Here is an 18,002-nt window from a genome sequence, read left to right on the forward strand (position 1 = left end):
AACCGGACGTCTATTGTTGACTTCCGGGTAGACGCACTCATGGATTCACTTGCGGGGAGTTAAAAGCATTTGGAGACGCGCTGTCTCTCCCCTTTCGGTTGGTGTCATGCACGCAAGGATACAGATCAACATAAGGTACTGTAGGCGTAGTATGTTTGGCCGCCATTTGATATGTGCGCTGCTGAGATGTGTTGTATTTTTAATTGATACACTGTAGGTCCCTACATTGCCCTGCCGATACCTTCAAGCACACGCTTGACATTTTCAAAGCGGGGTGCTTGTATTGAATGAGTCTGTGATACCGGTTTTTCGAGATGTGTGAGCCATGGAGTTATCACTTCTAATTACAGTTTTGAAATACTCCGTATTGATGAATTTGACAGACTTTGGTCTGTCTGTAGCAATATTAACTACAGTAGTGCTAGACTTTAATTCTAATTGTCCTGTTAGGTACAACGTGGGTGAACCATTTTGAGCCGTTCTTTTGTCCTTTTTTTAGTAATTAATGATCTGAGGCATCATTCCTCGAAAGGTAGAGGTAAATTAACATTACCCCTAGGTGAGTCTATTATGTATACTTACCTCAAAGGTGTTTGTCCCTTTCCTAACCACGTGTGTAACACATATCACGTGTGTGGTGTTTGTCTTGGTGTGTGGTGGGAGACCATGACGTTTTGATGATTAATTTGTTTATTGTTTTTATTTTTAGAAACACTGGACCGGCCTGCAGCTGGTTCTGTTGTTACAAATACCTCATTATTGAGTATGGTTTTTATTCCATTATTTTTGTAGCAGAGTGATATTACTGAGAGGTCCTGATGAATGCCGCGAACGAGTAGTCACCTGGCAGAAACATGTCGACCACTGGGAACTAGGATATTATTTCAATCCTATATCACCTCGTTTTAACCCTAGCTGATGGGAACTACTAGTAAAGTAAATTCTGTTACCCTGTAGCTAGTTTTACCTATTCACAATTTTTTTGATTTACACTCTGCCCCTTACTCCCCCTGCCTAAATTGGCAACCTCATAAAACACCTCACGCTCCTCTCCTTGCTTCTCTGAGAGTTGTAGCCCACACTGTATACCTTGCGGTTGCAGTGTGCAAGAGGGGACCCAATGATGAAGCATGTCACCCTCGGGTGAGTGAGGGTTCTCGTCTTTAAAAGAAAAGATTTCTTTCCCCTCTCTTCTCTCCTCCCCCCCCCCCCTCCTTTTTTCACACACGCTGAATTATTCTTCTTCTAGTATAGTAGCATTCCATCACTTTTTGTGAGTTGCATTCATTTGGAGTTAGTGATGTTTGATGCTTGGTCTTACTCCACCTTGAGAACCCTCTAGTGTGATATTGATAATATATCTGCCTTCCGCCAGGCAATTTAAACTCATCTGTTCCCACCACCTTAAGCCTTTGCCCTCTCCGCCCTTCTCAGTAGGTAATGCTATGGTTTCTCAGCGCCGGGACGCCCTGTTGCTGGGGCAGCTGTCGCGCTTCAACAAACTCATAACATAACATAACATAACATTCAGGTTTACTAGAAGTTCCCATATCCACTCTAAGTAAAGTGCTTTTCAGTCCACCAAATTTTGACCAACCTTGCTGGACAACTCTTTATTCTAGCTGGGACTACCAAAGTAAAATTTGTCAAATTAATTTAGACAATAGTTCGTGGCCCAACCTTATTTGTATGTGTCAAGTTCCCAACTTCTTCACAGAGACAGAACGATGAATGTTCCCAACGCCCACTCCCCAGAACCCACTGCAACTCAGGCAGCTGTTCCAGAAAGGGGGAAAGGGGAATTGGACAGAGAAGAGACACTCCGACTACTCCTGGACTTCCTCCGCCTGCCTGCCAAGTCTTCGTTTGGTTATTCTATTGGCTGGAATTGGAGTTCACCTAATGCACACAGGAGATAACACCTTGGTAACACTTAAACATAAATATATATTTCCGTTCACTGTAGGACTTGTTCTAAACCTTTTCTTTTACCCTACCAGGTTCTGATGGAGTCTTGCTTCTCTTCTTTCACTCAGTAGCCTCAGTTTGTATTGGGACTGAAGACTCCTAATACACACAAGGGAAGATATCTGGGGTTAACACATTGCCTTTCCCTCCCCACATCAATGACTAATTTTACCTCACAATTCCCACCTGCTATATGCCTGTAGGCTATTGTAGAATATGATTTGGTGAGCAGTTAGTCAGTTGAAGGCAAATTGACTTTATCCCTGCAGACAGCTCAGTTCCTCATAAAGAGTAAAGAAGGAGATGTTCACTGCTACAGGTTCTTTTGATGCGCGCAAAAGGGAACAAGGAAGGAAAAATAGGTAGGAGAGAACAGGAAAAGCGCTAGGACTCTGGGGTTTTACTTTTCATTGTAGTCACAGTCAAATGATGAACGGCAATCCTGATTCCGGAACAGTCTTACTTGTGATGCTGGAAATGGTGTCCTCACCGAAGACTTTGCGATACCCTCTCAGTATACTTCTGAGCTGAAGGAACTCCGAAAGGGTCGAGGATGAAGAGCTGAAGTCCACCAACTGGATACAGCCGTATCTTACCACGAAGAAGGTAACTCCGACACCCTTCCTGAAGTGGTAACTATGGAAGCCAAAACGTCCGACTGACTGGACGTAACACTGCAGGATAACTCTAGAAGCCTGACATGGGAGAATTACTTCCCACGGCAGCGAACTTACAAGATTCACTCAGAACAACCACTCGTCTCCTCATACAAATTGAAGTGCGCAGATTTGCGCGCCGACTCGCGGCTCGGCACCTAAAGTCTTGCGATAACTTAGACTCCCATAGACTCAATGCCGCGTAAATGGAAAACCAAGCGGCCATCTTAAAACGTGCAACTCTTCTAGACATTCAACCACAGGTTGCACAAAGAAGGTTTTACAGAGATTCTAGGTCTCTTATAAAGTCTTCTGCATGTCGCAGTGACCTGATTCCTGACAGTATGGAGGTAATTCAAGGACATGATAGCGACCATAGCACAGTTTCCTAAACCACGAGTTGAGATTACTGGTTTTAGGACATGTAGTTCAAATATAACTCACAATCCCCAACGGTTTACAAATAATCAACGTTGTGTTAAACGGTAAGCCATGCTAGCAAATGCAGCAGCTTAGCAGGTTTATATGAAATAGAAGTTGTTGCACTCGAGCAATATGGAAACTCTTACAACTGAAATCCCTATTGATGGAATCCATCTTTCTATTTACGGTATTATGGGGTCGTTTTATATGGAATGAGCACACTAGCTGTGAAAAAATCTCCCTAGTTCAATGAACATTGTAGACGAGCAAAAATAAAATTACTTTAGATTGGTTTATCGTAATACAAGGCAGCTATTTCTGAGGCAAGATTGTAATACAACTCAGTTCAGACCCTAAGTTGGAAAACGTATCGAGAGTACAATAGGGAGGGCTGTCTGGATGCTGCTAGGAGGAATAATGACAAGACCGTCTGGCATACTGTCACCCATAGAAGCCTGCCTGCAAATAATCTTGTGGAGTTCCACATACAAACTAGGGAATGGGTCAACTTTTTGTGGGCCTTTATTCTGAAACCCCCCTCCTCCGTCGCCCCATTGTTGGTCCCTTATATTGCCATATAGGAAGCCACCAAGGCAACTGCGGCTGAAAAGTGAGAAAGTCCCTGTGCCTGACGGGATTCCTGGAGATCTATTTATATAGGAACCCCAGATTTGGGTGCCTTATATTAATATATTATCTAATGCCATTCTGGATGGAGCTAAATTTCCCAAGCCCTGGGCGGGCGGTGTCATATATAGTCTTCATCTTAAAAAAGGGAGTCTGGATTTTTCCTCAAATTATACACATCTCAGTCTGATAGACAATCTGGAAAAAAAATCCTAGCCTCTAGGATTGGACAAGGGAGTCCTATATTCTGCCTAGTATCCAGGCAGGATTCAGATCCAACGTCTGCACACTAGACAAGGTTTTTTGTTTCATATTATTGTGTTAGAAATACGTGACACCAAAGAAAAGAACATATGTATTTGGCCTTAGTTGATGTAAGTGCCTCGACTGACCTGATCCCCAGAGTCAAGATGTGGCAGACTTTTAGGAACATGGGCGTCCCTGACAATATTTTGTATACTACTAATATTACTTTATACAAATAATTACGCCCAAGTAAGGAGTGAAGGAGGTGACAGACCCGCATTAGTGTGCAGAAGGTGTTAGACAGGGATTTGTTTTGGCTCCTGTCCTATTCTCTCTCTACATCAATGATGTTATTAGCCATCGTGCAGAGTGTAATAATGATTACCCTAACTTACTTGATGGTAAAAATCCCGGCATTAAGATGACATGATCCTAATTTCTAAGACCCCTATGGGGTTACCATCACTCCTAAACAAGTTCTTATAATTTGAGGGCTGGAGGTTAATTCTCTGAAGGCCAAATTCATGGTACTAAATCCCTATAGGTCATTTAGAGGGGATGTGTCATTTGGGGCTTAAGGGAGGAACATCTCTTTCTCTCTCTCGAGAGAGAGTTTATAGGTTTGATTACCTGGGGGTAAATTAGCCAATAATCTGTCCGGAATACCAATATTATGTAGTATCCCCTGATAGTGCAACACAACGCTGCTATTATTCTGAAAATGTACAGTAGGACAATTTTCTAACCTGTCTCATCAGCTCTACGCTTGTACAGTCCAAAGGTTCAAGGTCCTGCTTTTTATGCAGCAGCGATTTGGGAGAATTGCAAAACAGAAACTGAGAAAAAGTTTGTGAGGTCACTAATTAGTTTCCAGCAGAACATGCCCATTGTTCTTTGACATGGGGCTTAGGGAAAATTGCTCATGTAGCTAATCTTAAACTTTAAATTTACCGGCTAAGGTCAACACCTGAACTTAAAGTATACAAGGGTGCATTTGTTGCTCTGTGAGCCTTGGATAAAAACTGTAGTAGTCCTTGGCTTAGATTTTTGAAGGACCGGTTTCACTCTTTGAGATTGGGAATGCTGTGTGATGCACGTCCTCTATTTTTTCCACTGCTGGGGTCGTAAGGTTATTAAAAGAAAGTTCTGGTCCACTGTATTAGCTATTTGGTGCAGAACTGTAAGACTGAGTGGCCTATCAGAAAAACGTGTTGAACATAAGAGTGTTCAAAAGTTCGAGGATTATCTTGATAGCATACCTTCATCAGGAAAATGGCTGTAAGTGAAATTCAGGTGGAAGGATTTTACCTGTTAACAGTTTTGGATCAAGATGGTCACCAAGTAATCATAAATCTGATATATGCCCAGCATGTAAACTCGAATTGGAAACAGAGACCCATTTATTTTTCTTTTATAATGCACAAGTGAACATTAGAAATAAATTGAGTCTTACTTTTTAGTTTGACACTAGTGAAGAGGTTGTTTTTGGCCTAAGTCTTTGTTCTCTGCATGGCGCTTGAGGTCAGCCTTTACAAACTGAAGATGGAAGACTAATTTCTAATAGATTACAATATGAAGGAGATTCTAGTCCAACGTAACCTACTGAGATGCATTTTAGCATAGTTCTGGCTTGAGTAGCACTTTGTTTTGTTTGTAAAGATTCAAAACTTGCCATGTGTAAATTTAGGCCATTCAGTAACTACACGCAAATTGCTTGACTGTGTGTGTGCAATAAGTTTAAAACATTTATATGGAGTAGGCTCTTTTTTGTTTGGTACAGATTATAAGCGTTTAGTAAGCATCTAATAAATGAGTGGCCAGGTGAAGTATCACCTCTAGCTGCTAAATTAAAGTTTAAATTACACAAATCTGTCCGTGGGATACTTGTCATATGTTTCTTGGGAATCAGATGGCAGTGAAAATGAATGGGATAATGAGACCGATGTAATGGTGTGGTTGACTGATGGTGAAGATGACCAGGAAGTTGAGTTGTGAGGAAAAGTCATAGGTTAAATATGACTTAAGTTAAAGGGTAGTCGAAGAAGAAGGCGTTAGACTTGACTCTACGGCATACTTGAAACATCAAAGAGAAAGGGACTATTGAAGCTGATAATATTTTGAGAAGTCATGGCCTTGTAGCCCCCACACATTTTAGGTATACACTAGTGTTTGCATTGCACAGCAGGAACATATAACGGGTTAGAAAAACTGCTTGGGATGATATATTGGTGGCCTGTGAAGGACGGTGATGTCTTTTTGTAAATTAAGAACTGTCAACTGTTTATTTAGATCGGCAGAAAAAACTCGTAAGATTGGAGCAGGTCCACCCAGCCATGTGAGGCTCCCGGAAGCACGTGGCAAAATGTATGCTTAGACTTGGACCTCATCAACAGCATGGTGCTCACGTGCTCATGGGACTTACACGTTGGAATGCTGAGATGTTGACTTGATGTTGCCTTGTAAGGCTGCCTCATTGTGGTGGTCTTGTGTGTGGAGGATACATTGAGCTTGGCCTCCTCTGGTGTGCTCATTCCTACAGAAACTTAAAGCATAATACGTGCCCATTAACAATAATAACTTCTGTTCTGAGGAAGTCAGCACAGAAGGGAATGAAATTTGAAATACTGCAAAGTGTAACGATTGAGGCTCTAGTTTGCAAAATTTCTGATATTTCTCCAAGTATAACTTGTAATCCTTGCATAATTACTGTGACCAGGTGGCCTTTTATTACCAAATAACTTCATATCTCCAAAAAGTAGTGTTTATTGCTGGCAATCTTCGTTTCTAGCAGCATCTGCACATTCAAAGCAGATTTCTAAATGGCAGACAAGCAATCTGTTGAGAGGAGACTGGAAAGCAGTACATTTACTATATTATATGCTTTGTTTTTTCACAGCTATGAATTTGTGAAGTACCTTCGCCATTACATAAAAAATTCCCTTTCCTCCGTGATCGAAGAAGAAACTGAAAAGTGTACTCTGGCCCAAAGTCGTGGTGAAACGGCCGGGTATGATACCCTTGTTCAGCAAGTAACTAAAAAGACTCGCGAATCTAAAGAGTGAGTACCTTTGTTGAGCTCTGAACAGTTCATATTGGGGTGTGATAGGTTGTTGCCCAAATATTGAACTGGCTAAAGTTAATGCTCTTATTTTAGACCTAAACTACAGAATCCGATTGGTAGGAGATTCTTTTGCATTTCATATTTACATCCATGTGCATCTATTTCAAGTCTTAATTAAGGTTCATGCTTTATTTAATCTGTGAAAGATTTCACTTTATCAACGAGCCTGCTGCAGAGAAGTGTGTGCTACCTGTTAGTTACAGATTCGAATTTAGGAGGGTGAGTAAACAATAGAGCCCTTGACCACAGTCCCACTGTATGCTCAGTTCTTAAGGCACACCCATACGTATCTAATTCTTGAAGTAGGGAGGGGTCCAGTTCCAATACCTTCTGGAGACTTCCCCAGTGCCTGCGTGTGATGCTTTTGATGAATCATCTGACAAAGGATATTCACATCATTCCAACGCTCTCGCTGAACGCTGTGCCATACAGACAGGAACACTTACCTGCCGTGAGGGGAACGGCCTGCAGCGGGCTCGCTGGGCAGCACCTTTCCAGAACTTCGCCGCCGTGAGGGGAACGGCCCGTGCAAACTTCATTTCCCGGCACTCCCTGTTCCGGCGCATGCCGATGACGACGCCACCCAGCGCCGGAACAGCTTAAAGCCAACCAGGCGCTCACGCAGCGCGGGACGCGCGCGGGACGCGCGCGGGCAGCGCCTGGGCGAAGCCCGGGCCAAGGGCGGGCCCGTCCTTGCCCGTCAGTGGCCGTTAGTGGCTGGGCTGGGCCTACCCTCTTGGTGTTCAGTAAGAGATCGTGCTAGGGTCCTATTGTAGCACTTAGTACTTGTTTGTGGGGTTTTTTGGTGGGCCGTTTGTTGTGCAGTTAACTTCTAATATGAGTAGAAGGAAGGCTGAGGGAAGGATGGCGGGTACACTTGATGATTATCTCACAAGGGTTGAACTAGAAATAACCGATAAAATCCTAGCTGTGGAACGTAGGCTGTCATTGGATCCCTCTACAGCTTTGCCTTGCACTTTCCCCACAGCTGTTAATGACCCCTTATTGGAAACACGTTCGGACTCTTGTACATTGGGGGGTTTAGCAAACGCGTCCTCATGTCCTGGTCTCATTGATACACCTCTCCCCTCTAGCCCACCATCTACCCCAGCAATGGTAACTACCCGTGCAAACTTTAGAGCAGCAGGTTCTAAAGTCAGAGAACCTCCATGTAAAAAGAGGAAAAGCAGGGTTCAAAACAAACCCCCCATCCCTCGAGTTGCCACAGGTCCCTTGGGCGGGCAGCCCCCAACTCCAATCATCGCCCCATCATGCATAAATAATACGCAATGTTTAGGCCAACAGAGTCTTGTTAGCTTAAGCTCCATATTGAGGGACCAACTAGTGATACTCATACAACCTGTTTTGGCTAAACTCGATACTGTGGTAACTAGACTTAATCACATCGAAGTTAATCTGACGAAACTTCAGACTCCAGCTGTAATAACACCAGCACAGAACACTGAGGACGAGGTTAGCAGTTTTGCTGCTCTTTCCACCCTGGAGGATAACGATTGACAGGGGGATAGCTTTGTGATGTCAAGGCCTGTTTTAAAAGGGAGCTCATTGTGTGCCTGTCGGGAGCCACTTGCTCCCTTGCATCCCCTGGCACAAGCTAACAAACCTGTTTCATCTGTTACCCCTGTACTTACGAGCTTACTTCCCGTTTGTTCCATTACTGACCCCTCTATGGAGACACAGTTATCGATCCCGCCAAATCTGAGTAACAGCCTATCATTTTCCTCCTGGAACATAGCCGGTCTCCACTCTAATCTGGCCTCTCCTGATTGGGTGGCGTTTGTAGATCAGGTTGATATTTGGTGTTTCCAGGAAACATGGGCAGTGGATCCGATTTATCGTGTAGGGTATGTTAATTATTTTAAACCAGCTGTTAGGGGTATAAGAGGTAGACCGGTGGGTGGTCTGTCAATCTGGGTACGTCAATGCGAGGGTATTGAAGTTAGGGAAGTCCCAACGGACAGCCCCGACATTTTGGCCATACAGGTCTCCTCTCCTAAGGGCCTTAATATTCATATATTTAACACCTATCTTAGGGGAGTTCCCGGTGGTAAATGTCCCCCCTCTGCTTTTGTATTGGACCTATTACTTCGTAACACACTTAGAGCTGGTCACAGGGTGGTGGCAGGTGACTTCAACACTTGTTTCGAACCTTTGGGGTCTGACGATGGGTATCTTTCCGAAGCTGAGGACTCTGTGTGGGGTATTCCCCAATTAGAACTAAACCCTATTAGCAAATGGACACAAGTAGCACTATTTCTGAAGGGGCTTTGTTTGGAAATGGGGTTGCGGGCTGTTAATGGAAGAACAACCTCGGATAGGGGAGGAAAGTCAACCTTTGATAATGGCAGAAGTAAGAGCAGAATTGACTACATTCTGGTTAATTGTGAGTTGTGGGTAGATGTCATTGACATGGTGGTGATGGACAGGTTAGAGAGTGATCATAACCCCCTGATGCTGACCCTAACCGATAGTAGTTTTTCAGGATGTAGTAATGATGATGTATGCTCTCTGCAGGTGCAAGCTACCCTGTCAAATGACATGAGAAGGGTCCGTTGGCCTAAGATTGCCCCTGATCCCTCTGCTCGGGCTGCTATTAGGGAATTGGTTAATGTTGCTATGTCTAAGTTGTCCTGCTATGACGCCAAGGAAGAGATTATTAATCTCATTCCGGACATTGACAGTGAACTATTTACAGCCCTTAAAAATGTTTTCATCAAAAGTGTTCCAGCTACTGTTAAACCCACTCGTCAGAGGGAAAATTCGTGGTTTGATGTAGGTTGTAGAGAGTCGCGTAAAGCATTAATCCTAGCAATTAAGTCAAGGGACCCGATAAAGATCAGGAGCTGTAGAGCTGCATATAAATCTGCTCAAAGGTCAGCAAAGTTAAACTGGGATGAATCTCGCTGGCGCGAGCTATATGAGCCTTGTGAGGGCAGAAATATGTGCCATTTTTGGCATCTCTTAAAATGGGGAAGGAACCCGCAGGCTATGATTCCGGCTAATCATGTTGCACCCGCTTAGTGGATTAGTTATTTCGAAAATCAATTTAAGTCCACCGGAAACACCCAAAATGCCCCGCTGCTACATAATGACACAGGAGTATTAGAGTTCACCTGTAGTGAGGTGATGCTAATTTTGAAATCTCTCCCGAACGGCAAAGCCCCAGGCCCTGACTGTATCCCTGCTGATTTATTCAAACAGGATCAGGATCTTTGGGTACCTTACTTAAAAACCTTAGCTAATGCCCTGGCTAGTGGAGCGCCGGTTCCGGACTCTTGGTTTGGGGCAGAGATTTTGCCAATCTATAAGAAGGGCGATCGCTCTGCCCCAGCCAACTATCGCCCGATCAGCCTCATAGATGCGGCCCAAAAAATCACCGCACGTTTGCTGTTGGGTCGCATCACTAGTTGGATTTCCGATAATGACATCTTGACGCCTTTTCAGGCAGGTTTCCGGACACATGTCGGAACCATAGATCAAGCCTTTAGGTTTACACTACTTTACTGGAAGGAAGTCTACCTAGGGGGGGGCATGCTCTTTGCAGCATTTGTGGACCTCAGGTCTGCATTTGATATGGTGCCAAGACCCAAACTGTGGGAGGTCCTCCGGGAGATGGGTATGCCGGCCGAGTTTTTGAGGCTCTTAGTTAAACTGCATGCTCACACATATGCCCAGGTTAGATGGGGTAAACCAGGGGAAGTAACTGTGAGATTTGAAGTGTCCAAAGGGGGTCAGACAAGGGTGCATTCTGGCCCCTACATTGTTTTCCCTGTTTATTAATGGTGTAACTAGTTATTTTTCTAACTTTCCGACTGATGCACCCTCGTTGGCAGGAATGAAAGTCCCCTTGCTCATGTTCGCGGATGATACGCTCCTTATTTCCAAAACCCGACAGGGGCTCCAACTGGCTCTATCTAGGTTTGAGCTATATTGCCGCGAACATGAGCTCGAGGTTAATGTGGGGAAGACTAAATTCATGGTCCTCCGTGGCCCCCGCCCCGTAAAAGCCAGGGTAGATATGGGTGGTGTCAGGCTGGAACAGACGCCCACATTCACATATTTAGGGGTCACTTTTAGTGACAACCTAAGTTGGAGGCCTCAAACAGAATTGCTTAGTCTTAAGCACTCACAATTAGGTGGTGCACTACTTAAGGAACACAGGCAATCCTGCACAAAACCTATAGCACCATTGATGCAAATCTACGGGTCTAAAATCCTTCCTGCAGTTATGTATGGCGCCGAGTTATGGGGGTTCAGTAATCTGGACTCCTTGAGGGTGGCCCAAAATAACTTTTTGAGGTCATTAACAGGGCTACCCCTTTCTACTCCACGCATCCCCCTGCTATTCGATTTGGGTTGCCAACCTATTGAGGATATGGTCCGGTATAGGCCTCTGGCGTTTTGGCGACGCCTATGGACTACCCCAGAGCTATCCCTTTATGCTAAGGCGCTGTGCGAGGTAAAGGACATGGGGGGCTCTCATAGAATTAGTTGGCTCTCAGAAATCAAACTTATTCTGACAGGAATGGGCATGGGTGATTTGTGGTCTAACCCTGCATCGGCAGTCTTTCCCCCCCAAAAAAAATCTTTAAGGAAGCCTATTGGCAATGGTCTTTACACAATCGCCATACTCTTCTGATCGGTAGCTCTCTGACCACAACTTATTTGTCCATTAAGGATCAACCCTCTCTCGAAGCATACTGGGATGTAATAACCAAAAAGCAGGATCGGAAACTATATCACCAATTTAGAATTGGGACCCTACCACTATGTTCCTTCACCTCAAGTTGGTCCCCAAATGGCAGTGATAAATGCCCAACCTGTAAAAATTTGGTTGAAACAGTTGATCATTTTTTATTTGTATGTCCAGTATACCTTCAACCTAGAAGAGTTTGGTTGCGTCCTGTGTGTTGTGAATTGGGTGTCAGATCAGCCCAGACCGCTAGAAGGATTTTAAAGACAGATACATCTTCTCGTGTGGTTATTGGCTTAGCCAAATACATTAGCTGGGCATGGCTCTTACGGAATAGATGAAATTTCCCCACTGGTTCATATATTGCAGCTTATTATTACCCTCATTATTGTGTAGTATGCTATAATTAACCTCAAGTCGATGTAAATTGAATTGTTTAATACTTTTTTATTATTGCTTTTAACCTGTTATTTATTAAATGTTTTTTTTTATATAATGTTAATAATCTTACTCCAATTTTAATTGTCATGATGAATTATTAATATGTATTTTAAGATGAAATATTCAAAATAAAGACTATTTTGACTTGACTTGACATCATTCCAATTTACTTTGTGTGGTACAATTGTGTACAAATATAGGAAGTGCTTCACATAATCAACCATAACGATCTACTTGGCTGTTGCTCGCCATCTTGCTCACTTTCTCAACATTGGCAGCTATCCTATAAAACCGATACCCAGACTGAGTAAAAAAAAAAGTGCTGCTTTTGTGTGCCCCTGTACTGTGTAAACTCCATCACACTTATCAGCCTCCAATGGGTCCTCCATAAAGGAAGAAATCAATTCAAGAGGGGCCAACTCTGCCTTTATTAATTTGAGATTGATAACATTCAACTGTGGATATTGCCTGTTATCAGTTTTTTTAGACTTAAGCAGTTAGTGCTGCACGAGAGACCCATTATTACATTTCTTTATTACTGATCAGTATTGTCAAAGCATTTTGTTCAAAATCGCAGTGGAAGTTTTAAAGTGTTAGTCTGCTGCATTTATATGTTAAATGTCCTAGAACTGTTCTGCTCAAGATCCTGATACTGTGAATTGTTTTATTACCTCATTGTGATTAAAGTCACTGGTTGTCATCCCTTTCTTTTCTTCATAGACATTGCTTATTTTGCCTGTTATTGTCTCCTTTGCTTTATTATTACTTCAGTGTGCAGTATGTCTGATAACTAGACATTCCCGTTGTATTGGAAATCCAGTCTTATTTTGGTTGTGATTCCCTCAATCAGACACAATGTTCTTGTCACAAGGTTGGACTTGTTTAGTATTTACATGTGGTTTTTATTTTGACATTAAAGGTACCGAGAAATGATGCTTTCCCTAAAAAATGTCATGGTGGTTGTAGTGGACGCGCTTATTAATAAGTTTGAGGAGGATCAAGTGAAAAGTAAGGAGACCCAGAAGAAGAGCCAACGCAAGCAGCACAGCAGCCACTTCACTGATAACTACTCCGACAGCGATTCTTCGTTCAACCAGGTATGATTGTTTACTCCAAATACAAAACTGTGCGCCAGTATCCTCTTTCCTCAGTGTGGTGGTGACCACTACACAAGACAGAACATAATCCATGTAATAACCCTGAATTATTTACTTCTACTGCTATACAGTGCCATTAGATGTATTGAGTCTTGCTCCTCCTGCCTACTATACTGCTCCTAAGCAAGTCGCACCATATAGCCATGAAGTAGACATTCTACACGAACAGGTTCATCTTCTCTGGTTAATCACATCCTATCTGTGTGAACACCTTCTCATAGGTATTCATTGTTCATTTTAAGCTGTCGAATTTTCCTGTACAATATTGCAGTGTTATTGAGCATCCTGTGGAAATGTGCATTAGACTCACTCTGAATATTTTGCAACCCTTACTACAGAGTTACTCTTTCATGAATCAAGAGCAGCTGCAGGTGATTGCAGAAAGGCTTGATCCAAGCCAGCCCAAGGAGGTAAGCCTATGAGAATCATTTACGCGTGAATGGAAACTCTAATCCAGAGTTTCATAATCATTGAGAAAAGCAAACGTCACAACAAAATAAAGTTTTCAGCACACTGACCAAAACATTGAGATACAATTCTTTTGGTCTTAGGAAGGAGGTTGTACGAGAACAGAGGTCTCCGTTAGATGGTTGGGCTCTAGTCTTCCTGCTGTTTGTTCCTTTGTAAATGCCTGCAGAGGTTGGTATCAATTTGACCAGAAACAAGTCTCTAGAAAGCTAAAATAAGAAATGGACCTGCTGCTTGTTAGGCTGTCCTACAGGAAGAATTGAGTTCCACCATGGAATACGTTTGCATCCCTTTATCATTGAAGAGTAAGTGTAAGGTGAAACCACTCAAATGCAGAAACAGAGTGGCCTCCACCTCTCACTATGCCTTTATGGGGTAAGAACATTTCTATTTTCGCTTAGGAAGTGTTCTCCAGGACTCTGATTACAGGTGCAAAACATTTTGATAATATTTCTGGGGTACTTGTAGAATTGTATGTTCATCGTTTAGGAACAGTTTGTAATAAATACAGTTACTAAGCAGCTACAAGGCTTCATATCTGTACTTTGGTGATATATCAGTGAGTTTGCACTAACATAAAAAACAGTGTTACACTACATTCATTATTAGTCCATGTGGCTAACTAAAGATCTTTAGACACAGGAGACTTAGGAGAAAGGTAGCTTTAGGTTCGAAAAAACATTCTGCTTTCTCCAAGTAGACATTTACAGCAAATGCATCATGGAACATGCTTCTATTAAACCGTTCTCCCTGACCCATTGCGTTCTCTGGCAACCAAGAAAGAAAATATTATTTGATTGGTGCTTCGCAAGAAATTTCACAAAATCTTTTCACTTTGTGTTTTTATTTTTGTAGGTACGACTAGATGCATTGAAGACATTGTGCTCAGCTCCCCCATCGGATGTCCTTAATAGTGAGAGCTGGACCACTCTTCGTAAAAACCTAACCATATCACTTGCAGATCCTGATTCTACATTTACTGTAAGAACACATTTACCTTAGTCCAATGTACACATTTTGTATTGTATATTATGATCTCTATTGATTATTTTAGTGTGGGCTGATAGTTGTTCTGTACAGTATACTTGAACTTTCAATTAAAGTCAGAGAATCTGATTGACCACGTGAGCCTCCTCATCACCATTTTGTTTTCTTTTTGTTAAACATTTTCAACTGCGGTGAGTAAGGTCTCCATGCAGAGGAAATTCTATTCTCATGCCACTAGCATGTATTTGCAGAGGGACCTATCACACTTCAAGGACAAGGGTTCTTTCTAATAACAGATGTGATTAGTTTGTGACTGCTAGTGCTAGGCCTCAGCTGTGTCCTCTGGTCATGTGGCTAAATGTGTCAATCAATTAATCAACCAAACAACATTTGTTTCGCACAGCACTGTCACCCCCAAGGGTCGCTGGGCGCTGAGGCGATGAACGAAAAGGAGCGGTCTCCGCTGCAGCTGCAACCGATGCAGGGGGGGGGTGTATGAGGGAGGCTTAGCAAAAGTGTCTTGCTGACAGGTGGAAGTTCTGTTGATGGCTAATATATGAGGGTCCTTGATCGTGGAGAGCTTTGTATGCGTGTGTGAGGATCTTGAACTGGCATCTTACCTGAATGGGTAACCAGTGGAGGTTTCTGAGGTCAGGGGTGATGTGAGTCCATTTGGGGAGGTCTAGGATGAGTCGGGCTGCAGTGTTCTTTATGGTCTGAAGTCTTTTGAGGAGCTGGGTGGAGATTCCAGCTTAGAGAGTGTTGCCATAGTTGAGGCGGCTGGTAACAAAGGCTTGCTTGATGGTCTTTCTAGTGTCGTTGGGGATCCATTTGAATAGTCTGCGGAGCATTTGGAGAGTGTAGAAACAGGAGGAGGGGACGGCGTTAACTTCTCGTTTCATGGTAAGTTGGCTGTCTAGGATGATGACGAGGATGCTTTCATGGTTTATTGGCGTGGGTGTTGGTCCGAGATCTACCGGCTGCCAGCTGTGGTCCCATGTGGAAGTGTTTCTTCCGAAGATCAGCACCTCTGAGTTTGAGGCAGCTATTTCTCATCCATTTTGTCACATTAGCCATGACGTTGCAGAAGTCGGTTTTGATGTTGAAAAAGGGTCCTTGGTGAGTGAGAGAATTGGTTGAGTGTCATCAGCATAGGAGATTATGTTGAGTCCGTGGGTACTGATGAATTCTGCTAAGGGGGTCATGTAGATGTTGAAGAGGGTGAGTCTGAGGGATAATCCTTGGGGTAAGCCGCAATTGATGTTCCTGATGAGGTGAAAGGGGACAGTCAGATGTTCTGGCTGCGTCCTAAAAGGAAGGATGTTATCCACTTGTGGGCGTTCTGCTGTATGCCGATGTGGAGTCTGTCGATCAGGGTATAGTGGAAGATGGTGCCAAACACAGCGGAGAGGTCAAGGAGGATCAGGGCCACCTTTTCTCCGCAATAGAGGATAGTTCTGATGTTGTCTGTGGCAGCAATCAGTTCGGTCTTAGTGCTGTGGTTTGCTCAGAATCCTGATTGAGAGGTGTCAAGTAGGTTGTTTTGATCCAGGTATTTGTTGAGCTTTTGGTTGATGACTCTCTCGAGTACTTTGGCTGTGTGTGGAATCGAGGAGATCAGTCAGTAATGTTTTTGGTCTCTGGGGTCCACAGATGGCTTCTTTAGGGGGGTCTGACTATGTATCCCTTTGTTTGTAATGCATCTATTTCATCCAGGAACTCTAGAAGGGGCAAGTGGCATTATCTTCAGATGTTCTTGTTTTTTTTTTTTTTTAAGTCAGAAAAGTCCCGGGCACAGGGTTCCCCCAGTCCTCGCTCTGTTTCCCTTCCCCTCTTTGGACTCCTCTAGATAGTTGGGGTTCCCCATTGGGGAGCACGTGCTGCTACTTTTGACTGTGGGTAGCCTTGTGGGTGTTGTTTTCTTGTTGTTTGTATAAAATGAAACCGTACTGTGGGGTATTATGGCTGTGGCCCAGGATGTTGATAACTCCTGCTTATGCTCCTTTGTAACGCCAAGTGTTCTATGAACGTATGCCATATGTTTCTGCCATTCCTAGCGGCCGGCCGGAAGGTTGTGGGCCCATATTTGTATATTCTTGAGAGTTGTAATAAACGGTTTAAAAAAAAAAACAAAAAAAAAAAAAAAAAAAAAGTCAGAAAAGCCTCTGTGTGCCCCCGTCACTTTTGTTTTTAGGTCTCGCCTACGCAGCGCGCATGCGCTGCGTAGGAAAGACCTTTAGCCATCAGCACAGCTTTGAGGGCAAAAACGTGCACGCATTGCTTCCAATGGCAACGCATGCACGTCTGGAGATTCCCTTGCGGGAGCGAGCAGCGCCTTATGGTGGCACCATATGGTCACATCTCTCTCTCTCTCTCTCTCTCTCTCTCTCTCTCTCTCTCTCTCTCTCTCTCTCTCTCTCTCTCTCTCGCTTGTTCTGGTTGTTTTTGCACTGGTGATGCAAACATTCTGTGATAGATACAATTCTGGGAGAAGAGCAAACGATGTGCACTAAAAACATATGTTGCAGTCAAGTTTTTCATCCACGTGTGACTAGTAAGGGCACTCCCGTGTTTTTTTTGTTTTTTTTTTCTGGGACGAATGGCCCTATTCTTCTACTGGGTTTTAAATAAAACTGCAAGCTCCGGAATCATAAAGAAAAAAATAACACCGCATGAACCTGAAAAACCGGGCCGCTATGATTTATCTCGACTCATGCGATATAAAGTAGAGCTCTCGCATTTCCCAGTTATATGCGTGGCTCATCTGGTCCATATATTTTCAGATACATTCTGGGATTTGTAGTCCTGTATGACCCATTCTAACATCAGGACTATTAGTCCCAAAATGCAAAGCAAATACCTGGACTAAGTGAGATACTCATGGAAATACATGGGACTGGAAAGCTTGAGAGCTTCTGACGTTGCCTGTAAAGCTGCTGCAATAATTTAAAATAACTTTAAATGTTGAACCACCTAAATTCACCTTAATAATTCCAAGCAGGCTTGAAGAGTCCTCGTGAGGGCACATAGACTCTTAAACTGAGGTTTCCTGAATTAAAACCAGACAGTCCAATTACAATTGCCTGTGGATGAGAAGGAGAAAAGGCGACGATCTCTATGATTGCCTTTGAGACTCTGACTCACCGGCAGCCCTTGCAGAGTGCACGCGGGAGGCGCTCCCGGCAGCCCCTGCA

The 18,002-nt window shown here is 43.4% G+C and overlaps 1 protein-coding gene across 1 annotated transcript in view; it reads left to right on the forward strand.

The window, feature by feature from the left end:
* TBC1D32 (TBC1 domain family member 32) overlaps positions 1–18,002 on the forward strand; it is an 886,600-nt gene that overhangs the window by 91,330 nt on the left and 777,268 nt on the right. The window contains exons 3-6 of the mRNA XM_085611276.1: positions 6,817–6,978; positions 13,116–13,293; positions 13,692–13,763; positions 14,677–14,802. Of these exons, the coding sequence (XP_085467402.1) occupies positions 6,817–6,978; positions 13,116–13,293; positions 13,692–13,763; positions 14,677–14,802 (538 nt within the window). The remainder of the gene's footprint in view (positions 1–6,816; positions 6,979–13,115; positions 13,294–13,691; positions 13,764–14,676; positions 14,803–18,002) is intronic.

The sequence above is a fragment of the Triturus cristatus genome, chromosome 6 (assembly GCF_964204655.1).
Source record: "Triturus cristatus chromosome 6, aTriCri1.1, whole genome shotgun sequence".
In the NCBI taxonomy this organism is placed as follows: domain Eukaryota; kingdom Metazoa; phylum Chordata; class Amphibia; order Caudata; family Salamandridae; genus Triturus; species Triturus cristatus.